Source organism: Aedes albopictus, chromosome 1, assembly GCF_035046485.1.
Source record: "Aedes albopictus strain Foshan chromosome 1, AalbF5, whole genome shotgun sequence".
NCBI classification, from domain to species: domain Eukaryota; kingdom Metazoa; phylum Arthropoda; class Insecta; order Diptera; family Culicidae; genus Aedes; species Aedes albopictus.
The window spans coordinates 101,284,378-101,299,282 of record NC_085136.1 but is presented as its reverse complement, the minus strand read 5'-3'; the positions used below and the strand labels follow the sequence as shown (position 1 = coordinate 101,299,282).

The following is a 14,905-nucleotide window of genomic DNA, read 5'->3' as shown; positions in this document are numbered from 1 at the left end:
AGATTTAACAGGCGTTATCTCAAAATCACGGTTATTCAAATGTTGATACACAGAGAAACAAACGTAACTCTTGGAAAAAAAAATCAATTAAAACATCGTCACAAAAACATTGCCTCCCAATACTATCGAATAAACTTAGAATCATCGGATTGAGAGATGAACCAATCTCGGAACAAAGATGGGAACACTCACTTGCCAAGAGTTACACTCACTTGCTATTTTCTCAGCTCAGAAGCGTGCAATCAAGAAATGATGTATGGACGACTTTTGCCTTGTGATTTGGTCTAAAAGATTGATGAATAGAGTGGGAGTCGCACACGCATACCAAAGTCTTGAGGAAGCTGCGAAGGCAACTCTTCACGAGATGAATGTAAATTACACTCACCTCGTGGAGAGTCGCTTTCACAGCTCTGTCGCGACTTTGGTATGCGTGTGCGACCCCTATTCATTTCGGCATACTTTTAGATCAAATCACAAAGAAAAAATCGTCCATACATCGTTTCTTGATTGCACGCTTCTGAGCAGAGAAAATAGCAAGTGAGTGTAACTCTTTGCAAGTGAGTGTTCCCATCCTTGCCTCGGAATGAAAATCTCTCTAATAAAGACACCTAACCTAACCTAATCATCGGATTTATTTTGATGTCATGATCAACTTTTCCGAAGACGGAATGCTAAGTGAAATGTCTAAAACTTATAAGCGCTATCCAGTGGATAAACTAAAATATAATCAGTTCATCAGCGTAAAACTCTTGATGTCCTGATCAGCTTTGCCAAATACGCAGTAGTTTGTCTATGTACGTAGGCGGATTCACGAGATACAGAAGTAAAAAAAATCTAAGACACACTAGCGCCACCTAGCAGATAAACCTATTTGCTCTGATGCTGTGATCAGCTTTGGTGTAGACGAAATCCTGCTAATTCTTGAGATACAGAAGTTTAAAATTTCTAAGAAACACTAGCGTGCTACACGCTCAGAAAGCCGTTCTGATAAACGTGAACAAACAAACGCAAATATGAGAACAAGCAAATATACACCGTGAACTGGAACTAGTTCCAGCTGTCAATATGGGCGTTCTAGAAAACGTGAAATCTAGTTCACGGTGTACATTTCTTATTGTTGTTATCGTTGCTATGCATAGTTCCCGTTTGTTCCCGTTGCTGTGATTGGGAGTGCACGTATATCGGAACGGATTTTTTTGCGTGTAGGTGGTGCCCACCTTGCAGATAAACCTAAAATCAACTAATTAATCATCGCCTAGCTCTTTAGGTTTTGATCAACTTTGCCGAAGATGAAATTCTGCTATATAGTCAGATTTTCGAGATACAAAAAATTGTCAAGCTCTAAGACACACTAGCGCCGCCTAACGGATAAATCCAGTAGCGTCTCTTAACCTCACTTATTACCTGTTCAATGCCTTAAAACTTGCAATTGCAATCAAGATCATATTGGAAATGGGCGCTCTCTGTTAATTTCTGCATTTTCTACTAATTGCAAACTAATTTGTTTAACTTCAAGAATTTGCACTTGTTGAACAGGTAGATTTGAGGTTAGGGAATCGCATATGCCAGAATCAACTAGCTCATCATCCGATAGTTCTTGATGGTCCTACCAACTTTTCCGAAGACTTCGCACTTAACTCAAAAACAAAATGTTCCACGACCATTAGCGCCGCCTACTGGAGCAAATGTATACTAAATTTCGTACTATCGGAAAGTACCTCTGCACTACCCCCCCCCCCCCCCTCCCACGAGACAACTTTGCTGAAGACACTAGTCTTCCGACATGCGTCATCGTCATGCGGTAATCACAAAAGTTATTGATCTCAAGAGGTTATTGATCTCAAGGAAGGGTTAAGAGCAATTTTTAACAACAAGTTAAGTTTGACAGCGTATCACCCTGCTTCAATCCGAACGATAAAATCTCATCCGCAAGCCGTACACTTCTAGACGAACATTTAAAAGGGCCTATCTGCTTTGCGTAAACAAACATGTTTTTATCTCTGTAGGGCCTACCTGCATCCACCCACGCACATCAACACCCTCATCAGAAAGAGTGTTCTTCAAGCTATCTGTTAAGGGTGTTGATGTGCGTGGGTGGAAGCAGATGGGCCCTACAGAGACAAAAACATGTTTGTTTACGCAAAGCAGATAGGCCCTTTTCAAATGTTCGTCTATTTAGTTGATTTCGATCCAGCATGCGATTCAGCCTAATCAGTTTCGTCGGAAAACCGTGTTCCACTATTATCTGCCATCACTAACCTCTTTTCACTGAATCGGATGCCTCTTTGAAATCATTGAACAAATGGTGTGTCTGCAAGTTGTACTTCCGGAATTTATCTAGAATTTGTCGCAAAGTGAACATTAGATCCGTCGTTGATCGGCCCTTACGTTAACCAGCACGGTTGATAATCATGCTCGAGTCATACTGACAACGTGATATCGATCAGAGTTGATGTTTGGTTCCCTGAAGGTCCTCACATTAATGGCATCCGCGAAGTGCCAGAAGTTCACCAGGAAAAGGTCTATATGGTTGCACCTTTCGCCAGTTGAATGTATCTTAGTGTGCTTACGAAAGTCTTTCCATGAAAAGTAGGTGCTGCCATCCTTCTAGCTGCAGCAAAAGTCACTAGTCTCAGACCATTGTCATTGGCAGCAGCATTACGGCTTCTTCTTCTTGACATAACGACCCACTAGGACAAAGGATTCTTCCAGGAATTTCTACATGGATTTTTACAGAAATTCCTCTAGAGATTCCTCTAGACATTCCTCCAGGAATTCCAATAGAGAATTCTCCAGGAGAACCTCTCGAGATTCCCCCAGGGATTCCTACAGGCGTTCCTCAAAACCTCCAGAAATTCCTCCTTATATTCCTCTAGGGATTTCTTCAACAATTCCTCCAGGGATTCTTTCAGGGATTCCCCTAGGAGTTATTCTAGGAATTTCTAAAAGGATTCCTCCAGGTATTTCTCTATGCATTGTTCCAGGCATTTCTCCAGGCAATCCACCAAATTTTTATCCAGGAATTTCTCTAGGAACTCCCCCAGGAATTCTTTCAGAATATCTACAGCAACTTCTCTAGGAATTTCTCCATTGATTCCTTCACCAATTTCCTCTGGAATTCATTCTGGAATTTATCCAAATATTTCTCTAGGAATTCTTAAAGAATTCCCCCAGAGATTTAATAAGGAGCTCCTTCAGAGATTCCTCCAGAAATTACTTCAAGGATTTCACCAGCAATTGCTACGGAAACTCATCTAGGAGTTTCTTTTACAATTTCTTCGGAAATTTCTCTTGGAATTCCTCTCAGAATTCCTCCAGAAATTAATCCAGAGATTCTTCCAGGAATTGCATCAGAAATTTTGACAGCTATTAGGCCAGGTATTTGTCCAGAAGTTCCTCTGGGCATTCCTCCAGGATTTCCTCTAGAGATTCACACAAGAATTGCTTCAAGGATTCCTCCATTATATCCTCCAGGGATTTCTCAAAGAATTACTCCAGAAATCCCTGAAGGAAGTCCTCCAGAAATTCCGCTAAAAAATCTTCTTCTAAAATTTCCCAGGATTTATTCTCAGAATTTCTCTAGGGATTCCTCCAGGAATTCCTCTAGGGATTCCTCCAGGAATTCCTCCAGTAATTCCTTCAGGAGTTCTTCCATGGATCGCTCCAGGAATTTCTCCAGGATTCCTCCTGGAATTCCTCTTAAGTTTCCTCCAGAGTTTCTTCCAGGCATTCCTGCAGGAATTCCTACAGAAATTCAGCAAGTCTTCCAGAGGCTCATCCAGGAATTTCTATCGGAATTTCTTCAGGGATTGCTCCGGGAATACTTCAAGAGATGGATTCAGAAAGTACTCTAGTGATTCCTTTAGAAATTCCGATCGGGATCTCTTCAAAAATTTATTCAGAGATTCCATCAGAAATTTCAGAAATCCTACCATTATCTTTTCCAGAGATGCACCCACCAATTTCTCTAGGATAACCAGAAGATTTTTCTGAATTACTTTAAAGATTTCTGAAGCTATTCCACCAGCGATCTGTATTGGAATTCCTTAAGGTACTTTTAGTGGGATGCATACAAAAGCCAGAGAATTCTTCAAAAATCACCCAGAAGTTCTTTCACAATTATCACCCAGAAATCCATGAATTCTATCACGAATACCCTCTGCAGCTTCTGCAGAGGAATTCCTTCTAAAATTCATTCAGCGATTCTTTCAGGGATACATCCTGATCTGTTTTTCTCCAAGAATTTCTGCGAGAAGTTATCCATTGATCTTTTTAAAAATCCCTGCAGTGAGGAGTTTTTTTTAAGGGATGTTTTGAGAGTGTTCCTCTAAAAAGTCCTTCAGGGATTCTGCCAAAAATTTGTCAAGGAATTCCTTCAGAAATTCCCTCGAGAAAACCTCAAGGGTTTACTCTAACGATTGTTTTAGGACTTATCCTAGGATTTCTTCAAGAACTCCACCAGTCTCCTTTCGAGTTTTGTGTAGGGATTTCTACAGAAATTTCTTTCGGAATTGATCCTAGAAGTTGCCTCAAAATTTTCAAGGGACTTCTTCAGGAATCATTCCATCATTTTTTTCGGGGATTCCATCAGGGATGATTCTTACAATAGATTAGTCCTCCAGGGATTCCTCCAAGCACCACACATATCATAGAAGAGTCACGGCAGCTCTTGTTTTGCTTGCGTGGAAGTCACTGTAACTCAATTGAAACAAATAAGTACTTACATGCTAGAAGCGCTCTTAGAATTTGTTGAAGGGACTTCTTCTTCTTCTTCTTCTTAATGGCTCTGCGTCCCAAATGAGGCTTGGCCTGCCTCGCTTCAACTTAGTGTTCTTTGAGCACTTCCACAGTTATTAATTGAAGGGCTTCCTTTGCCTGCCATTGCATGAATTTGTATATTGTGAGGCAAGTACAATGATACACTATGCCCAGGGAGTCGAGAAAATTTTTCCGACCGGAACGCGAATCGAACCCGCCGTCTCCGGATTGGCGTCCCATAGCCTCAACCACTAGGCTAACTGGAGACCCCCAGGGAATCCTTCAGGAATTCACCCAGGGAAAACTGTTTCGAAGTTCTTCCAGTGTTCTCTCCCTTCTCTAACAAATACACCAGGATTTTTTCTATGAAGTGCTTCTTAAATTCCTCCAGACATTTCTTTTTGAATATATTCTAGGGATTCGTCTAGGAATTCCATTCAGATGAATTTCAGGATTTTGTCAATAATTCCTTTATTAGCAAGTTATCCGGAAATACCTTTAGAAAACTTCTTCAAAAATTTCTGTAGGTGTTCGCTTCTGCAATTCTTACAGGGATACCTCGTAAGTTTTCTCCTGTGTTAGTTTCAAGGCTCTTGCGAGAATACCTTCAAGAATTCTTCCAAGGATCCTTTCGGAAACACGTCAATTGATATTTCTATAAGGATTATGCTCTGCTCTGAAAAATGCTAAGTCTTACTTCCTGAATGAGTTGTTTTGGATTTTAAGAAGCTACATTCAAAATTTGGGCAAAATCGGTTAAAGCTAAGGGGGCGCTCAACGAGCTTGAAGTTTGTATGGGAAAACTCGACGAAATGTATGCAGAAATCTTAAGTTTTCGATTTTTACAGCTAGCTGGCGCGTTCAATAATTAAACCCTTTGGAATTTTTGTATTTAGATGACTGTATACCAAACAACGAAGACCGCAAGGTGATACGACGCCTCAAGTTTTTTTTAAACCTGAATATTTTTGTTAGCATTTCTAACCTTCCAAAACCCCCTTTCCATCTCCTTCCAGAAGCTACCGCGATGGCATCACCCACCAGAGCATTCTGTCGGCTCTGTCCGCCTCGTACAATGGCATCGGCGAGCTATCGTACTACGAGGACCTTGCCAAGAACATCGACGCCAACCTGGCCGAGGTGGACATGGAGAGCTTCCGCGCCGAGGACATCCATTCGTTGCTCACGACGTTGCCGACGCTGTGCAGCGAAAGTGCCGAACTGCGCCGCAACCGGAACAACAACCGGGGTGACCTAATCCTGGACACGTGGACCGATGCCTCCGATGGTCATCACGGTGGAGGGGTTGGAGGCATGGCCGGGATCACGACGGTGGCCGATTTGGAGAACTCGATCTGCAAGTCGAAGCTGCTGTTTTCGCCGGTGAAGGAATCGCACATCAGTGTGGATTCGCTGGACATGGACGGCTATCCGGATGAGGACGATATTATACTGACGTGCCAGGCGAATAAGAATAATTACACGATCGCGTTCGAGCAGAGCGCGCTCTACTCGGATGAGAGCTTTTATGGTAAGTTTTTGGAGGTAGGGGGAACTTTACTGAGGGTGAATTCTCTATGGGATACTATTCGTTTGTAGACGGTCCAGAGAACTATGCCAAATATAAGCATTTCAATGTGATCAGCAACTTGGACCACATCATCAGGAGAAAGGCTCAGGAAACGGCGATGTCCGTTTCGGAAGTGGGTTATACCACTTGGAGTAAGCTCAGGAAAAATGGACCGGGACAGAGGTTTGTTACTAACAAAACATGATTATTGAAATCAGCAGGTAATGATTCTACTCGAACCATTCCAGACTTCCAATGGCGGTGACAAATCCGTTGATCAATCACATTTCCCGGCACGCGCCGACCTGCTTCGTACGGAAGAGTTTGAGCATGCCAGATCTGAAGGGAAAGTGTGATGGTACCGAGACAGATCATCATTCCGACGAGGTAGATCATTGCGCCGAAACGACGGCAACGGAACGATTGCATAAGGAACAGCACAGCAGGCATCAGCTGAACGTATCGCAAGCGGCCAACTCCGGAACCACATCCGGGGAATCGTTCGGGAAGCAGATGCGAACACTGCTACCAATGTATCCGGTGCCATCGGATTCCGGCAGCGAGAGTTCCGTTCCTCTGAAGGACACCAACTTAGAGTAAGTAGTCTACTAAGACATTACGGACAAATTAGCTTGGATTTAAACATAAGGCTTGACGGGGTACATATTTACTAACTTTGCCTCTCTTGCAGCAATAATGATGAGCAGACCCAGCATCAACCGTCGTTCAACCTGGTGAAGCTATTCATCAAACAGAAGAGCAGTTCGACGGACACCTGCATGGATGTTTCGTCCGGTTGTTGGCCGAGTGATTCCACCAACAGTGCTTCCGGCGGAGAGAACAACAACAACAGTAACACCAACTTGGCCGTGGCCAGTTCGAAGGATCGCTGTCGGAAGAAGAGTATGAACGATTCGGGCAAGTGTTCCAACCTGGGAAGGCACGACGAGGAGGAGTTTCAGTTCGACAGTCTGGATGCACAAATCAACAACAATAACAACAACGATGGGACAGCGACAGCCGATGGAGACGAAAGGCAGGAACGGACCAGGCTGAATGACTTCAACTCTCCGGTCCACAAGCGGAACTACAAGGCGTACAATCTGAACATCGCCAATAAGAACCTTCCGGCCGTGAATCCGGTGGTGTACAATCTGATGAATAACAACAACAGCGCCGGCAGCAACGCCAGCAGCGGAAGCAATCAGAGCAGCAACAGTATTAACAATAACAATAATAACAACAATAGCTTTAAGGATACCAACTCGGATGCTAGTCGTACGTCGGAAAATCTGACGCAAATCTTTAACAACAACAGTGGCAACAACAACAGCAGCGGCAACGAGGCCGCTTCCGGTGGTGCCAAGACGAAGGTACCGATCGAGATGATTACCAAGTCGATGCAGACGTCGTTCATCGGGGCCAAGGAGAAGGTAAGTTGGAAATCATCATTCCGAATATACCAAAGGGTTAGCCGCAGGATTTCAGGAGATCTGGTTGATGTTGGAAATCTGGAAACCGGAAACCCGAAAATTGCGAGTTTCTTCCAGAGGTTCTTCCGGGGTTTCTGCCAGAGTTACACCAAGGATTTATTCCACAAATTTTTCTCGATCGATCCCTGGCATTTCAACGGGAGTTTCTTCCAGAATTTCTTTTTGAGGTTTTCTAAAAGTTCTCTCTGGGATATTTGCAAGATTTTACATTTCAAGAGATTGCCCGGGATTTTTACAGAAGTTTCTTCCGATTTTTTCAGGGGGTTCCTCCGGGATTTCTGAAGGAGTTCACTCTGGAATTTCTTCCAGAGATTTTCTTGGGATTTCTCTATGAGTTCCTCATAGGACTTCTATCGGAGTTCCTACCGGGATTTGCATTGAAGGTTTTTAAAGTATTTCTCACAGAGTTTTTCCTATGATTTCTAACGGAGTGCTCCCTGAAATCTCTCCAACAGTTCCTCCTGGGACTCCTACCGAAGGTCCTTACGAGTTTCTTTCCGAAATTTTTCTCACTGATTTATCAAAATTTTCTCCTGTAGGTTTCCCTTAATCCCGTGAGAAATATCGGAAGGAACTTCGAGCGAAGTCTCGCGAAGAACTTCAAGAACTGCTTCAGAAACTCCGAGATAAATACTGGAGAAAACTTGTAGGAAAATCTGTAGAAATTTCTGTAGAAACCCAACTAACATTTATTGTGAATGTAAACGTCAACAAAGCGTCCTCAATACGACTTGATGCTGAGTTACTGTGTTGTACATATGGACGGAAGCTTCTATGCAAGCCCTATACCAATGAATCTGACGAACTTAATCCACTTGTACATGCTGTGCGATCAGCTTCTATGCCCCCTAGTCATAGCTCTTTTCTCGGTCCTATGTAACCACTAACTGAATAACAGTTTGAGAAGGCGCTTTTTCAGCCTTTTCGCAGTTCTTAAATAATAGTTTTACGGCATCCCCAAATTAAACGATTAAATATAATTAGGTTATGGATACCGTGAAAATAGCTCGTTTTGTTTTACTCCAGACAAGGCTCCATAATTGTGCCACAAGAAACCTTACCCAACTTCATCTTGCTGCAAAAGCTTGTGAAACGTCAAACGCAATAATGTTTACATTGAACAAGCCGTGTGGTTGCGCCAACAGATTCTTCTTCACAGCTTCTAGCTGAAAGAGTGCTCTTTAAACGGCTACGAAGCGCTGCTGTTTTGTGTTTTGGCAACATTACAAAACGTACTGTATAAAAGCAGCTATTGTAGTGGCTGGGACTCTTACTCGATATGCACATCTTCTAGCAAATCTTCCGGCATTGAATTAAAGTGCAATAAAAGCAACCCAAATAATTTCACAGCAAAGACATGGATAGCTTAAAGAATTTGTGTAGTAGCTATAAATCCCGTCAAAGTTTGTTTTGACAATAGAGCGATTCCAAGCAACAGCATCAAAATTAAGGAAAATTTTTAATTCATGATTTTCTATTGAACTGAAACTTTGCACAGTTTTTCAGTTCCATCTAAATCGCCATTTTTCGATATCAAATTTTTATTTAGAGCCACGACTAACTTTTCAAAAGGGTGTATGTGAAAATGGTTCAAAAATATTCAAAAATATGCACAGCAAAAACGGATTGTTCGATTGTTATGAATTTTTCAGCAAAGTTAGATAGCTAAATGGTGATTTCTAAGAAAATATACACTGTGAAAAAAAATCTATTTTATCATTGAAAAACATCATTTTTGTCACAAAAACTCAAATATCTCAAAACCCTATCTTTTTACCAACTTGAATTTTTTAGGGAAAACGGTCCATTGTATTAGCAATCTACCATAAAAATTTGGTGATGGTAAACTAATAAACAAAAAAGTTATAACATTTTAAAAATTTCACAATTTTTACATTTAGTAAAAAAAATTTTTCTGTGTAAATTATTTCGGCCGGGAATCGCGATTTGATGCTGATTTTATTGTTCAGCAAAGTTAGATAACTAAATGGCGATTCCTAAGAAAATATACACTGTGAAAAAAATCTTTTTTAACATTAAAAAATATCATTTTTGTCCCAAAAACTCAAATATCTCAAAACCCTATCTTTTTACCAACGTAATTTTTTAGAGAAAATGGTCCATTGTATTAGCAATCTACCATGAAAATAAACAAAAAAGTTATGACAATTCAAACATTTCACAATTTTCACATTTAGTAATATTTTTTTTTAGTGTAAATTATTTCGGCCGGAAATTGAAGTTTGATGCTGATTTTATTGTTAATGGCCTTGCGTGAGTAAAACAAGTTGTTTTTATTATATATTATATATACATATAATATAATATACTATGTACCGTAATGTTCCGATTTTATCACGCCCTCCGCGCATTAGTCGTTTATTCATTAATTTGCTGTTACATTTGAGGACAAGTGTTTTCCCTCTTCTTCAAGATGAATGTTGAAAGCGTGTTTTGCAACGTTAAAAATATTGAAATGGGTATAGATGTTGAAGAATATTACAGGGCATTTTTGAAAAGGGGCGTAATTAAATTGTTTAAACAGATGTCGCTGATGGCAATTTCTCAGTTGTTGTCGTTTTCGAACTTCCTGCGCCCTGCTTTACCGATGATATACAGATGGCTCGTTTGTCAAATTCTAGACGGCAGGACGTGCAAATGCGTAATTTTGTACACAATGTGGACATTTGGGCATAACCAGTCTCTTTCAGTTTATCTATGGTGCTTTCGGTGAGATTTCGTAACTCTTTTGAACATTTTTTTTTCATCAAACGGTCTACAAGAGAGCGTTGAGTTGAAGACCTTTGAGAAAGCGACTGTTCATCTTGTTCGTTAGATTATAATAAACAAAATCACTTATTAATTTTAACTTACTTGTTTGGTGTTGGTGGCTGAAGAAAAAAATACTATACAATTTTTAATATTCATAGCGGTAGTATTTTTTTGTTTTTTTTTCGTGAGCATTGTCAGGTATGTATACAGACAAACAAACGTAACACTGGCGAAATTTTCATTGACCACGCCTTCAACGATCATTTTGAATCTTGGTTGTGGCTTTCATAACAAGAAGAGCGCCCATCGTTTTTCTTTGCGTTTGACGTTTCACACTAGCGCCTTCTGATGACGATATTGCACAACGCAGTGTTTCGTGAAACATTTCCACCAGGTGGTGATAGTGTGAACTGGGCGATGAATTTTCACTAAAATTGTTCTAGGCGTTTCGTCTGTTTGTCTGTGGTATGTACCTCTTATGCATTTGTTGTTGTTGAAGTTACTCGCATTCTTCCGATCATAAAGTCTGTTCTCTACACACTTAATTTTGATTACCGAGTTCGGTAATTTTTTGACGAGATTAAAACTGCTGAGCACCGAACTCGTTCAGCAAAAATGCATTGTTTACCTTTTCCATACGATTTTGACAGTTGTTTTACTGAGCCTCAGTAAAATCGATTACCGAAACTACCGAGATCGTACTGCTGTTATAATCTCGTCAAAAAAGTACCGAACAGGCAATTCAGAAATAAGTGTGTAAGAGGGATTTTTTTGCGGATAAACTAGACGTATACGCGTATAATAAACTTTTATTATACAGCTTTTGTCTTAAAAATAAATTCAATTGCATTTTTCTTATAATCAACAGCTTTTCAACACTATCAAGGGATTTTTTCACCAGTCACGTACAATAAAAAGTATGACAATCTCAATATTTTTGATCACAACACTGGATCGCGTCTAAGTTTCAAATAGATACTATAGTAATTACGAATAATCAAACTAAAGTATCATGAAAACAACTTGTTTAATTCAGGCGGTAGCCTTTACAATAAAATCAGCATCAAAATATAATTCTCGAAATAATTTACACAGAAAAAAAATTTTTTTTGTTACTAAATGTAAAAATTGTGAAATGTTTGAAATGTCATAACTTTTTTGTTTATCAGTTTACCATCACCAAAATTTTATGGTAGATAGCTGATATAATGGGCCATTTCCCCTAAAAAATTGAAGTTGGTTAAAAGATAGGGTTTTGAGATATTTGAGTTTTTGTGACAAATATCATATTTTTTCAAAGTAGAAAAAGAAATTTTTTACAGTGTATATTTTCTAAGGAATCATCATTTAGTTATCTAACTTTGCTGAAAAATTTATAACAATCGAACAATCCGTTTTTGCTGTACAGCTTTTAGAATATTTTAGAACTTTTTTCGCATACACCCTTTTGAAAAGTTAGTCGTGAGTGAATATGAAGGTTTAATATCAAAAAATGGCGATTTATATGAAATTGAAAAACTGTGCAAAGTTTCAGATATTTTTGAAATGGTCGCTCAGGATCGACTGACATGACTCCGTGGAATTCCTCAATAATGTTTATATCCGACAAGCCGTGTTGATAAACCAACAGTTTCTTTATTACAGCTTCTAGCCGTAATGAAATCGCATAACGGCCTTTAAAGCGCTGCTGGTTTGGGGATTTGTCAGTATAACGAATTGTACTGTATAGTAGCAGCTGTTTTGTTAGTGGGGACTCCTATTCGATGTGTTCAAGTTTTCACATCTTCCGGGAAATCTCCCGGAGTTGGAATAGAGTGGAGTAAAGGCAGCCCCAGTGACAAGCAATGGAATTCTGAAAACCGAGTTTGGTAGCTGTATGGTGCTTGTTTTGCAGTCGTGTATTAGCTAATGATTTATATTTGACTAGCTTTCCTTTTATTCAGCGTTGACTGCTTTTACTCGATGGTTACACAACAGAAAGCAAATGACTGAAGCTTATAGCGCTGAAAATGTTAGTTGGGAATCCAGGAAAAAAATCCGGCAAAAAACCCTAGGGTAAAATCAAGTGTGCGCCTTGAGTTTATTATGGCATCTCTCCTAGACATTCTTCTGGGATTTCAATCAGGGTTTCTCGCGGGATTTTTTTCCTTGGAGTTTTTCCCAGAGGTCCTTGCAGAAATTCTGTCAGAGTTCAACCTGGAAACTTCATCAGGCTTTTCCGGAATCGTTCCTAGAATTTCTCGTGGAATTTCAGAGATTCTCCCGGAGCTTATCTAATAGTTTCTACCAGAATGCTACATTTCAAGGAATTGTCCTGGTATTTCTACAGGAATTTATTCCGATTGTTTACCAGGAGGTCCTACTAGGATTCGTGGAAGACTTTATCCTGGAGCTTCTTCTAGAGAATTTGCCGGGATTTCTCGAGGAGTTTCTTTTGGAGGTTCTTCTGCAATTTTCCCGGGATTTCTTTCGGAGGTTTTCTCAGTATTCATCAAAGGTTCCTCTCGGAATTTCTACCGAAGTTCTTCCTGAGATTGCTCCAATAGTTTCTTCCGGGACTCCTACCGGGTGTACTCGCGGAATACCTTCCAAAGTTTCCTATTCTGTTTCTTCCTCAATCGCAAGTGGTATCCTCCAATAAATTCGAGAGTTTATCCCTGGCGATATTCCGTAAGAAATTCCAGGAAAAATGTTGTGTTGAACTACGGAAGAAATTTTGCGAAAATTCCCGGTAGGTCCTCCATGAGAAATCTCGGAAGGAACTCCGAGTGAAGTCTTACGAGAAATTCTGGGAGGAACTTTCAGTTGAAACTTCTAGAAGAAACCCAAATCCAGGTCGAACTTCGGTTGAGATTTCGGGAGGTACTCTCAGAGAGAAATCTCACACAAAGCTGCTGGTAAATCCCGGGAGTAATATCTTTGGATACATCAGCGAGACTCCTGCATATGTCCCGAGGGAAATTCCAAGCGAGTTCTTCGAAAGACACTCCTAGGCGAGTTCTTCGAGGAATTTTGTCAGAGTTTCATCCGACATTTCATACATTGAGGTTTCCGGAATCGTTCCTAGAGGTGTTCGAGGATTTCACAGGATATCCAAAAGTTGCTCCAGAGGTTTTACATTCCAAGGGATTATTTCGGGCGTTCTCTAGGATTTCCCTCAGTAAGTTCTTCCGCAATAGCTCCCGGGAGTTCACACGGAGATTTCCCCAGTATCCATCACAGAGTTACTCCCAAGATTTCTACCGAAGTTCTTCCTGAAATTTCTCCAATAGTTTCTTCCGGGACTCCTGCCGGGTGTCCTAGTGGAATACCTTCCAATATTTCTTCCGGGAATTCCTACTGAATTTTCTTATCCTGAGAAGTTCCTGACTGGAACTTATTGAAAAATCTCGTGAAAAACTTTGATAGAGATGAACAACTATGGGAGGAATTCCGGAAGCTATAAAATCCTGAAGAATTATCAGAAAACCTCTGGAAGACACTCCATCAGGAGCACCAGCAGAGAAACTTGGGAGAAAGTGCAAGAGATACCTCAAAATACTCAGAGAGAAATCCCACTGGTAAATCTGTGGAGAAACTCCTGTAGAATTTTTTAAAGGAACTCCAAGATAAATATTGCAACAACCTTTGGTAGAAACTCTGGCATAAATCCTGCAAAGTGTTTGGAAGGAAATTTGAAGAGGAATACCTGAGAATATCTCGAGAGGAATATTGAAAGTAATTCTGGAGAAGTACCGCTTAAAACTCCGGAAAAAATCTAAGGAGGAACTCCTGTGGAAGAACCTTGAGAAACTGTCGGAAAATCCCACGACAATTTCTTGAAGAATTCACTGGAGGATCTCCGAGAAAAATCCCGCAAGGGTCTCTGCGAAACTGTAAAACCTCCAGAAGAATCCTGGGAGGAATTCCTAGGCAAACTTCATCAAAGACTCGGGGAAAACCTCCGGGAAAAGTCCTGGAAGGGACGCCACTTTGAATATAGGGAGGAATCTGGAAAGTTTTTAAGCAAGTGTTCCGGGAAGAATTCCTGCAAAAAAAATCCCTGAAGTATTCTAAGGCGGAAATGCGGGGGGAATCTTGGGAAAACTCCCACAGATATCCAGGAGACCGTGTTGGTGGAATTGAACAATGAATCCCAAGAGAAAGTCCTGGAGGAAACTTCTGGAATTCCATCGCAATAATTCACGCCACAATTCCGCCTAAACAAAAGAAAATCATCAACACTTATGCACTGAAGATGCCTGTTAGTCCCATGCAGTTATCCTTGGGTTAGTGTAGCTACCGGAGTAGCAACAACGGGCGCTTAGTCAAG

The 14,905-nt window shown here is 40.6% G+C and overlaps 1 protein-coding gene across 6 annotated transcripts in view; it reads left to right on the top strand.

The window, feature by feature from the left end:
• LOC109409413 (uncharacterized) overlaps nucleotides 1-14,905 on the top strand; it is a 193,665-nt gene that overhangs the window by 162,980 nt on the left and 15,780 nt on the right. For all 6 annotated transcript variants that reach the window (XM_062845113.1, XM_062845114.1, XM_062845112.1 and 3 more), the window contains 4 exons: nucleotides 5,775-6,289; nucleotides 6,358-6,511; nucleotides 6,577-6,924; nucleotides 7,020-7,761. In XM_062845113.1, the coding sequence (XP_062701097.1) occupies nucleotides 5,775-6,289; nucleotides 6,358-6,511; nucleotides 6,577-6,924; nucleotides 7,020-7,761 (1,759 nt within the window). The remainder of the gene's footprint in view (nucleotides 1-5,774; nucleotides 6,290-6,357; nucleotides 6,512-6,576; nucleotides 6,925-7,019; nucleotides 7,762-14,905) is intronic.